The sequence below is a fragment of the Hydra viridissima genome, unplaced genomic scaffold, assembly GCF_058129835.1.
Source record: "Hydra viridissima isolate aposymbiotic clone 2 unplaced genomic scaffold, HvirCarnegie_v1 scaffold_1, whole genome shotgun sequence".
NCBI classification, from domain to species: Eukaryota; Metazoa; Cnidaria; class Hydrozoa; order Anthoathecata; family Hydridae; genus Hydra; species Hydra viridissima.
Window position 1 is genome coordinate 12,479,394 of NW_028324300.1, and position 11,736 is coordinate 12,491,129.

The window sequence follows — 11,736 nt, forward strand, 5'->3', positions numbered from 1 at the left end:
GCGTTAATCTTTAAGTCTTAATCTTTAAAATTTTGTTTGGATACTTATTTAATGCTAAAAAATTGCATAGTTTAAAATGTATCTTAATTTTTTATCAATTAAATATTATTATTGATATTTTTTTTTTGTATATTGAATTCGTAATAAAATTTTCTTTCAGAATAATCATTTTTTTATTTCTGTAAAATTTTTTTTTTTAAATAACCTGACAAAGTTTATTTTCCATAATAAAATGTTTTGTTCCGATACTTATTTCTCTAACTGTAGAAAAAATAAATATAGAGTAGAGAACTTAAGCTTAAGCAAAAAAAATTGTTAAAGTGATCATTAAAGTTGTTTACAAAAAAAGAACAAAAAGATAATACAGAAAAAAAATCATTTAGTAATTTTTAAAAAACTATTCAATATTTAAAGTATAATTGTTAAGCTTTCTTTTATAGGTTCATCACCCTATGTTTTTTTACATACAAAATGGACCATTGGAAATTCGAACTGAAATTGAAACTTTATTACAAAATCAAATTCTGAAGGTTTCTTACTTTACTTTTTAGTACAAAAATATTAGTTTTTACTATTTTCTTAAATATATGTCTGTTACATTGAAATTATTATCCCGGCTTTGTAATGCATTCAGAAAAACAGTTAAAGACAGTGGCCGAGGGTGTTGGTGTAAAGGCCGAGGGTGTTGAATTATTCCCAAGAACAGCACCTTGAAAACCAATCATTTAAGTCCCAAATTAAAGTCACATTTATAAGATTAATGCATATTCAAGTCACACAATTCTATTGTGTGACTTAAATTTGTGTTCAACTCCACTTTTTATGTGTTCAACTCCACTTGTTATGCAAAGTTCAATTTGCTTATTTGTTAAACTTATAGATAATGTTAAACTTATCCCATTCCAGTAACCAAATAAAAATCAATGTAAAGGTTAATTTAATGAAAAAATACAAGAAAGAAAAACAGCAAATCCCCAAATGTTTTACTACTTTTTACCAATATAAATATAGTTAGTCAGGTCATACTTCTAGGAATGCAGTTAGAGTTATAAATAAGTGAGCAATGCTCATAGTTTTCTTTACATTCATCTCTGCACTTGTCATTGTTATACATTTCACTAGCAAAAAATCACTCTTCGTTGTTTGCCTTTACTTTGATTATCTTTCCCATGAATTTTGTGAAAGTACTAACATTTAAAATATAATTTCTTCCCTGAAATTTGTATTTCAAATCTGTTATGTATATTGGAAGTAATGATAGCATCATAAAAACTGACAGATATTTATTGATAGTTGATGATAATTGATAATACCATTATAGTTGGTAACAACTAAACAATAAAAATTAAACTTTAACTTTTGGCATTTGGAAAAACTATTTTAGAAAATCAATTTACAAAATTTATTTTGGCAAAAAGTTTTTTAAGTTAAATAAGTGCAAAAAAATGCAGTAAGTTGATTAAACACCAATTGAATTTAATGTACTACATTTTCTACCTAAGTCTTCATTGTTACACCAATATTGTGAAAAATATGTTGTGTCCATATACCAGCTTACCTGTATTTATTTCAAATATACTTATTCCAAGACCGGAAAAAACCCAGCTTCTTTAAAAAATATTACCTGGTTTTTTTATTTTTAAGGTTTTTTTTTCTTAGGGTTCGTCATTTATTGTAACGCAGTTTAAAAAAACTTCACTCGAGTACTCAATAGCTCATTGATTAGAGTAATTGTAATGAACTCCAAAGAAAGACAACTTTGTTGGTACTTAAAGTTTCATAATGGCATCTTTAGTCACAATATGTAATTTATAAAAAGATTAAATTTAGTTTGTTTTCTTTGGGTTTTATTTCAGTTTGGTTTTTAGTTTCACCATTTAAAAGAGCAACAGTTATAAAAAGTCAAAATAATTTTTAATTTTTAAAGTAGTAATATTTTCTGTTAAATAGTATTTTTTTTAAAAAAAAAGGTAGCTGCATGCAAAAGCATTTTGCCTTCAATAAACTGGCTCACCTCTTCAAGCAACTTGATACACAAAATTTATTTATAATTGAAACCTAAACATCAGTGGGCATGTGAGTTTTTCAGAGAATTACAGCTATGTAATCCAAGTTGAAATCTAGAGTTTTCATTGAAATAACTTTCAGTGCACATTACATACAGTTGTACTATACTATAATATTAACAGTTTATTGGCTAGCAAGTTGTTTTGCAATATCTCAGATGACTTGAAACATGAGCTACAAAATGTTACATCAAGACCGAAATATCACAGATAAAAAAAAACAAAGTATTTTTCAGAGGGTTGTACTGGCCAACAAAAGGAAACAAAATCATTAAATTGATTTTGATATGAAAGCACAATTGAACTTTGCAACAAGCCATGGTATCTGCATGTGATAGTATGAGAAGCATATTGAAAAGAGTCAAAATAAAATCAAGTCTTCAGAGACTACTAGATATCTAGAGTTTAGAGCCTTTCCAAAAGCTTGAATTTTGAATATTGCATTTTTAAAGAGATTGCATACTGTACTTTCTAAAAGAAATAAGTTAGGAATATTTTAATTAGCTATGACATGTTGTGTACCATTCCAGGAAGCCGAGTATTTGAGCGGAGTATTTGAATTCAATAAGAAAAATATTAGTGAATTGGTAAAAAGTTCAAAATATGAATAATAAATAGCAATATATTTAAATTATATTCTTGCACGCTCATGGGCCTGCACGATCTTTCAATCAGCCACAGTTTAGAAATAAATATATTTACCCATGAACCACATTCAACAAGCACTGGTTAAGCACGTTAATATACAGTTAAAGTAAAAACTTCGATTTAGTAACAAACAGATTTTACAGTCTGAACAAAAATATTTGAATAACTTGTAAATAAAATATTCCTGCATTTAAAATAAAAAATTTTCAAATTTGAATTTTTAAAAATATTTTCCCAAATTGATTCTTATTTTAGTCATAAATTAATCTGTTTAAAAGTATTATTACATAAAGTCAAATATTTCCCTAAAGTATAGATGACATCATAGCTTTTTAAACAGCACCTACTAAAGCAACTTAAAAGAAAAAGTTAAAAAAATTTTTTTTTTAAATCTTGACAAAACAGTGCAAAACCTTGTGAAGACAAAAGTAAAGATACTTTGCCAATAACCTAATCACTTTTTAATTGAAATGTTGCTAACCATTATAAACAGATTCCCCATGAAAACTGATTCTAAATGCATATTTCATTCCATTACTTTTGGATAAATATATACAGATATATTTGTTTAATTTTGTAAACTGGGCTTAAATGGGGTATTTAAAAGTTAAATATTTTGAGAACCACTTTGAATCAGATATCCCAATCTCTCCAGATTACTTTTTTCATTGATTTTTTCAACTGTACCATTTTTTAAAAAAATCAAAGAGGTATGGTTAAGCAATGTCATGGAGTTGACATGGAATTACTAAAGACTAAATGTATTTACCGCTAGTCTTTAATCCCATGTTAACTCAAAATTATTTACTATACATAGATTATTTATTATACATAAATTATTTATCTTGTACAAAAGAAAGAGTATCTAATAAAGTTTATAACAAAATATATTTACAGGATTATAGAATTTTTTTTGCTGAATATATTTTTGTAAACTATGTTAATACTTTAAATAAAAATTATAAAAAAAAAAATCAGTTTTAATTTTAGTCTAGTAAGAATTTTAGTATATTTTTTGTGTTCATATCTAAGAGTATTTATTTGTAAGAGTTTGTTTAATAATCTGCCTAGCTTTATATTTACAGAGGTCTATTGGTACATGTACTGGTTTTCCACCAGTACACATTATAATAGACCTCTGTAAATTAGTTTTTGTGTCTATTTTCATTCAACAAAGTAAGATGAACTTAAAAGTGCTGAGGATGGTTAGTCCTCATCAACAAGTTAGCAACTTCATACATTTGCTTTGTCCTAGTTTAAAAACTGCTACAAAAAAGCAAGTATTTTGAAATTCAAAAAAAAGCTACATCAGCCAATTTATTTCCTTCACATCAATAGTATATTTTTCACTTAACTCAACTTATTAAAGCTAGGTTGTGATTGCAGCAAGTTTAATTTATTTTGTTACCTGTTGAAACACTTTTTCTGTGATAATTTTGCAAGAAATATTTCCTTTAGCTGAACTTTGAAGTTTTTTTTAACTATTTTTACTGTTAACAATTTATTGTCATATTTGTGTTTTTTTCTCTTTCCTATAGAGACAGGATGTGCAAATTTTTTCACGTGATTTTTCTTGCTTGGGGTCTTCCACTTAAACTTTTACATTTATTTACTTTAACAAAAATTTTAATTTAAATATCAATTTTATAAAATAAAAATGGTTACCAAGTAAATAAGTTACTTGTACTAGTATAAACAATAAGTAATACTAGACTAATGATATAGCATCTATTCACAAACATCCTGCTTCCTGCAAACTTCCTGCTCAAGTTATTACTTGCTATCATGTGGTTCATAAAATATTTTGTGTTTGCAAATTTAAAAAATACGGCACAGATGTTACAAAGTATTTAACATCTGTGGCATCCCTACATTTGAATTACTCCCTCTTTCCCAAGATACTATTTCAATTTCACAAAAGTCTTAGAATAGAAATTGAAACAGTATTTTGGGACGGAGGGAGTATAATTTAACTTAAAGTAATTTACAAAACCACAAGTATTTGACAAAAAGGAATTTTTATGATTTTACCGATATACCAAACCTAAAACAGCTTAAAATAATTTGAATTAATTTAAAGTCATTTTACTTTTTCCTGATATATTTTCTATAAATACTTTGTAGTTATGGTTACTAAAAACATTTTAGATAAAAAGTTTTTGATTGTTTCCTTGTCTTTTTTCTTTCAGCCTGCTAGGAAATTTACCAAAGACAGTTTACTAATTTATGCTTGCAACTCAAGGCGAAAGCGAGTAATGGTATTGCAGCAAGTAGAAAATAATGAGGTATATTCAAATATTTTAAAAAGAATCTTACTTCATGCATTTCATAAAAACTCAATGTTATTCAAGTTTTACTGCTAATATTATTTATGACAAGAAATTCTTTTCAAAAAAATTGCAGATTGATATTCTTCATGTGGACTATGGGATAAGAAAGCAAGTTGAAGCATCTTCTTTATTTGAGATAAGTCAAGATTTACTTGATAAGCCTTTTCAAGCAAGACCAGCATCTTTAGCAATTCCTGAAGGCTTAACTTTCCATGAAAAAGCAACGGAGTTTCTTAAAAGCTTGTTAAAAACTGTAGGTTTTTTTCTTCTCTTTTTTGTTAAACTTGAAATAAATGAAAAATAAATAAAAAAGGCTGTTTAGATAATCTAAGGATTGTTTTAAGATGCTACTTGAGTTCAAGCTCAAGTAGAGTTTCAGTAGTACTTTTTCTGTACTATAATTATTATAACAATATAATTGTATGTATAAAACTGTATGCATGCATGCAAACAGGAAGGCAGGATAACATACCATGCATACAATTACAAAATTGCATGCATGCATGCATGCATGCATGCATGCATGTATGTATGTATGTATGTATGTATGTATGTATGTATGTATGTATGTATGTATGTATGTATGTATGTATGTATGTATGTATGTAGGAGTGAAGGGATGTAGGGATGTAGGTAGGTATACATATGCATGTATGTAATCTATTCAAACAATCAAATTTAAATGGTCTGTCAAGGAGAGTTTTTTTATTACTTTCTTTAGCCCATTCGAATAAATGTGATTAATGAAACTGAAACTGGGAAAGTCGATGTTGAATTATTTTCGATAGACATGCAAAAGAGTTTTACTTTGGAAATGCTGCGTACTGGATTGATTTGTAGTAGTGTTAGCGAAAAAGCTATTTCAGGTCAATCGCTTAAGCACACTAAAACAGGTATCTCGTTGTTTTTTTTGTGTGTATGTGTCCATATTAAGTTCTTTGGATATTTTCACCAAAATGTTTTAACAGCCCCTTTAGTTAAAGTGTTTTCTTACAGTTAAGAGTAGTAACTTAAGTCTATCTGGCGAAAACCAAGATGTTATCTCAGTGAATGACTCAAAAAATAACAAAATCGAGCATGTTACCAATCGGATAAAAAGTTCTTCTGATGGTCCAGTTAAACGCTGCACATCGCCTACATATCCACCTCCAGATACAGGTATCTTGTATTTTTTATGTACATGTGTGCTTTTTTCCATATTAAGTTCTTTGGATATTTTCACCAAAATGTTTTAACAGCCCCTTTAGTTAAAGTGTTTTCTTACAGTTAAAAGTAGTAACTTAAGTCTATCTGGCGAAAACCAAGATGCTATTTCAGTGAATGGTTCAAAAAATAACAAAAGTGAGCATGTTACCAATCGGATAAAAAGCTCTTCTGATGCTCCAGTTAAACGCTGTATATCGCCTACATATCCACCCCCAGATATTCTATTATCTAATCGAATTAATTTTGAGCGTCCGGAAGTAAAAATTCAGCCAAACCAAGTGATATTAGGGGTCGGAAAAAATCGCGATGTCATTAAAGTTAATTGTATAACAAAGAAGCTTGACGAAGAGGACGTGGCTGCAGTTATAGAAAAATTTAAACGAGAGAAAACCTCTTATTTGGAAATGTTGAAATCTTTAGAAGAGCTAGTAAGGATGCCTGACGAATATATTTACGAGACTTACAAAGAGAAAAAAAAGTATAAGCTACAGCTTATGCTAAGGTGAGTTTTTTTATCCAATCAAATTCTGTATATATATTTTTCAGATTATATTACTATTTAATGGAGAAAATGTTAAAACGATATAGCTGCATATAAGGTTTTATGCATAATTTATGCATAATTAGTAGTTTTTTTAGTAATTAATTTTATTGACTTATTTAGCATTAAAGATCTCAATGTGCATATGAATATTGTCGATTCGGAGTATAAAAGATTTACTTCGGAGATAAACGATTTACTATCCAAAGTATAAGTCAATACAGAGATAACTCTAAACATAAAAGAACCATGTAAACATTTTAATGCTTATGCATTTTACTTTTAATAGAAATTATTGGGTTTTAGATAAATTTACACGACTTATTTTCCTTTGATTTTAATTTTCGATATCTTACGCGGAACATTATTGGCGTAGTGTGTAACGTCGATATGAAAAGTCTAATTGGATTTATTAAGTAATTTATCAAAATTTTTAGGAAATTTTTTTAAAAAAAAGCATAAGTAACTAAGTAGACTAAGTGTTGAAAAAGAGGCTGTGTTGAAAAAGAGGCCTTTGCAATTCGTTTGTTTTGTTGTTGATTGATTGTAATTAGATTTCATTGTAATCATGTGTAACTTTCAATAACCAAACAAAACCAAAACACATTTTGGTTTGAAAATTCTGGTATCGATGAAACTCTTACGAAGTGACAGTGAAAATTTGAGAAATCCTGACGCTTTAAAAAAGCTGGTGCAGTTGTGCTTAGAAACGAATGGAGCAAGAAAAAAAGATAAATAATAAAAAATTGGGAATTTAAAAAAAATTCCTTCATTCTGGAAATGTCAAGGATTGAGTAAAGAAGAATTATGGGCTTGAAGTGGGTAGCATAATCATTAGGAGACTGAATGAAGTTGATTTGATTTGTTGTTTTTAGCGCAAACCCTTCGTTACTAAAAAAAAATTTAAATCCAGAATTGATTGGTCAGGGAACATCAGAATAAGGAATTGGGTGGATTATTTTCTGGAGCGATGAATGTAAGTTCAATCTACTTGGATCTGATGGTAAACGTCGCGTATGGCATCTGCTCCAGAAACAGATCAAATCGAGACTTGCAAATAAATACGTTATCTAAGATCAATACAACGTTTTTATGAATTGGGCGAGAGAGGTCTGTTGTTGCTGAAAGTTGAGCAAGAAATCTGACAATTCTTAAATAAAAAATACTTAAAGATTTGAAGAAAAAAGTGATGAAGTCGAGAAAAGTGATATTGTTCTCTATTCTTTTCAAGTGTAAGCTGTAGGATGTCATAAAGCTCTCTGGTTTGATATAAATCTAAGTAATATTTTTGTGTTGTTTGTATTTAAAAAAAAAATTTATTCTAGTTCCAATTTTATTTACCTTTGAACATCGCGCAGTTAAACTTGAACCGTGCTTTAAGTGGCTGCCGTAAGATAAGAACTGTCCTGTGCACCAGTAAATGTTTGGATGTTAAAGATGTCATAAAAAGCTGCATACTGAAGTCATCTTCAGGTACATCCATGGGATCGAACAGAAATTGTTAAAAAAAACCTGACCATCAATTCCGATTAATATTTATTCAAGGGATTTCGCTGAATTTGGCATAAGCTTGAGACAATTTTAATTCATTTACAGGGTGCAGCAGAGATTCGCGAACTTTTTAGAATATTTCTTAAAATGAATTTTTAAAACACTAAAAAACTATATTCATGGAATATTAATAGGGGAAAAGTTGAAGATAAATACTTTTCCCACCTTAACATTCAAATTAGTTTCCTTTTTTTTGATCACTACCTCAAGCCTAGGGCGGAAGGACTGGCAGGTGCTTATTATACAGTCCCTTGACATTAATTTCCCAGCACGGGTAATTGATGACTTTAGTGACTTGACACTTAAGTGGGCCTTTTTGCAAGCCATACTCTCAACTACGCTCCACATACTATAGTTAAAGGGATTCAGGTCAGGACTGGATAGTGGCCAAAAGTGTTTGGGTCAGAAATTAGCCATATTGTCCTGAAGATATTGTTGAGTTTTTCTAGATCCATTACAAGGTGCATTGTCCTGTTGAAAGATGTAGTTGTTTTCTGGGAATGTCTTCTTCAGCCATGGCACCACATAGCGTTTTAGTAAGCTAATATACACATCAGAGGTAACGTTTTCTTTCTCGTTGTGTGGATTGGTGGACATTTCTCTCCATTAGAAGCGATGATTCCTAGCATCATGATGGACTGAGGGTGCTTGGTTTGATACACAGGTGGTGCTTTGTTACTCTTCTGCACAATGAATCTGTCATTACACCTATCTATCACATAGTCAACACTAAAAAGTTTTTTATCTGAGAAAAGATTAATTGTTGACGAAGCATTACTTTTTAACTGATTCAGAAGTTTCTTTGATTGCTCCAATCGTATAGTATTTAGTATTTCTGTCAAAAGTTGACATGAAGGTCGGGCCACATTGACTTTTCCAAGTGTTTTTAGAGTTCTTCTGACTGTCCTCTCATCAACATTGAACAATTTTGCTGTTTTTCTGATGGATACAGTAGGATTCTTTTCAGCATGCTTTTTAAGCTTTTCTGTAAACTTTTTATCAACTTTTTGTTCACTGGAGAGGACATTTTGGCTCTCTCAGCACTGTCACGTTTTTTTCACTTTGTAAAATGTAGTTTTAGACACTCCAGAAACTAAATTTTATTCACGCGGGTTTCCCTGCACGTGAAGTGATTAAAGCTTCGGTTCTTTTGGCTTCCATTGTAAAACTTTTAACTAAAATGTTTTTTATTCACAATTTTATTAAAACCTAAGACAGTCATTAGGCCGGGTGAATAAAAATGAGCAATTGCTTTTACGCAGTAAAAAAATTTACGCAGTAAATTGGTCAGCTTTAAGTGAATAAAAACTTCAACAACTTTTCTTAAGTTTTTATTCACGTAAAATTGAGCAATTACTGAGTAAATTGCTTACCTTTACGTGAATAAAAATATGAGACGAACTGCTGAGGTTTTTGTTCACGTAAAGCTGACCAATTACTGAGTAAAAGCAATTGCTCATTTTTATTCACCCGGCCTATTGAACATTAATCACAAAAACAAATTGCGGAAGTATTTTATTTTAATCACAAAACCTAGCCAAAAATTGGTTTGCGAATCGCTTCCGCATCCTTTACAATGAATAGGTTTAATAAGACATAATTCCTTTTTATCAACACCACAATCTAAATGAAGAAATTAAACAAAAACATGCGTTCTACTTACCGTGAGTGCATGCCATTATGAAAAAACAACATCTTAAATTTTTCAAGGTCTCCACAGCAGCATTAAATTGAGTGCACATCATTACATGAATTTTAATTTAGTCTTAATCAGGGTATTATACCGTTTTACTGAAATAAAATTACAATAACTATTGCATTGTTTTGATAAAAACGATTACAAAAACGATTGTAGCGTATTACTTTACATTAAAGTAGAAAAGCTAACGTATTTTAACGTATTTATATTTATCTCTGACGAACTTACTATTATTTTTGCTATTTTTTATTTACGGATTAGCAATATATTGCAAATTTTTTTTTTATACATATTTAGATTTCGCATCTCTATCTTGTTAAATATTTCTAAGCTCTAAATGGCCGCAAAATATTGCCTGTCTGATGATAGCCTTTTCATTTACAGTTGCCCAATTTACCATTCTGGCATCCCTTCCCCCTCCCATTATGTTTCAGTAAAATAAAATCAATCCTTAAATATTAGTTGTACCCTATTTCAAGGGTACAAGGGTATATAGTAGGCAACTATTAAAACATTAAATTTTGACAATAAAATAGTTTTTTTTATTACAAAGCCAATATATTGTTTTTGTATTACAAAGACGAATTACAATGCAAGATTTATTATTATTATAGTGGGTCATTACAATACTTTTTTTTTTCAGATATTGTTATTGTTTTGTAAAGATGAATTGCAATACAATATTTATTGTTATTGTATTACAGAATTACAATAGTTGTAAATCACAAGTGTCGTTATTGTTTCTAAATTAAGTTAATACAATAACAATAATTATTGCTACTGTTACTGTTTTCATTACAATTACAATAGTCCTAACCCTAGTCTTAATGTTTTTCTTTTTAGTAAAAAACTGTTAAATTAAGATAAAAACACCTCTTCAAATCGAATTTATCAAATCAACAATGTAAATAAAAAAAGAAGTCAAAAATTTTAGAAATATTTAACACATAATCGGTATTATTCTTTGATCACCATCGGATTACTTTAGTAACCTGATAAAAAGGAATTGTATGTTGTTATGGATAATTAAACCTACGTAAAAAAAAATTTCAAAGTGTTCCCAGTGTGGGGAACTATAATAGGTTTCCAAGAGACACAAATGAATTCATTTTTTTAGTAACTTTACTGTATTTTACTGTCATTACTGTATTATCATCTGACAGCGAATAGACTATTTACAATACTAACTCTTTTTATATATAATTTCCCATACCCACCCAAAGATCACATAACGGCCTCATCCACAACAACAGTTGATATTTTACAGTGGAAAAATCCTTGAAAAATAATTGGTTTTGCAAGTTACTTAGTGCAAAAATAAAAGGGTTACGGCCAACCGACATTTTTTTTTTGCATGATTTCTTGCTATTATTCTAATAAGAGTCTACAGTGGTATAAAAATCAATATTGTGCCCTCCCAATAGCAGATTACTTCTCCTAATATTCCTGATCCGAAAGAGCGCTATCAAACTAATTATCATAGAGGTTATATATTTTCATACTTGCATTTTGGTAACGCATACCCTCTAATATTACCAATCACAAATAAAATACACACGCAAAATTAGATAACATTTTATGCTGCCACCAGACAATTGTAGTTTAAATAAATTTTTGTTTTAAAAACAATGTTAGTGTTTTCAGAGCAATCAATCCTTGCAATATTCATTGACAATTTTTATAATTACACTGGTC

General features: G+C 29.3%; 1 protein-coding gene across 4 annotated transcripts in view; it reads left to right on the forward strand.

The window, feature by feature from the left end:
• The window catches only part of LOC145187613 (uncharacterized), a 33,423-nt gene extending 26,308 nt beyond the window's left edge, over positions 1 to 7,115 (forward strand). For 3 of the 4 annotated variants that reach the window (XR_016448808.1, XM_090075513.1, XM_090075534.1), the window contains 7 exons: positions 441 to 530; positions 4,904 to 4,999; positions 5,118 to 5,297; positions 5,766 to 5,937; positions 6,041 to 6,202; positions 6,311 to 6,752; positions 6,915 to 7,115. Coding sequence is in view for 2 of the 4 variants with exons in the window: in XM_090075513.1 (XP_089931639.1) it covers positions 441 to 530; positions 4,904 to 4,999; positions 5,118 to 5,297; positions 5,766 to 5,937; positions 6,041 to 6,202; positions 6,311 to 6,752; positions 6,915 to 7,005 (1,233 nt within the window). In the remaining 2 variants the exon portion in view is untranslated. Of the gene's footprint in view, positions 1 to 440; positions 531 to 4,903; positions 5,000 to 5,117; positions 5,298 to 5,765; positions 5,938 to 6,040; positions 6,203 to 6,310; positions 6,753 to 6,914 lie in introns of those variants that run through there. The other variant, XR_016448810.1, reaches the window with a different exon arrangement.
• Positions 7,116 to 11,736: the final 4,621 nt, after the last annotated feature.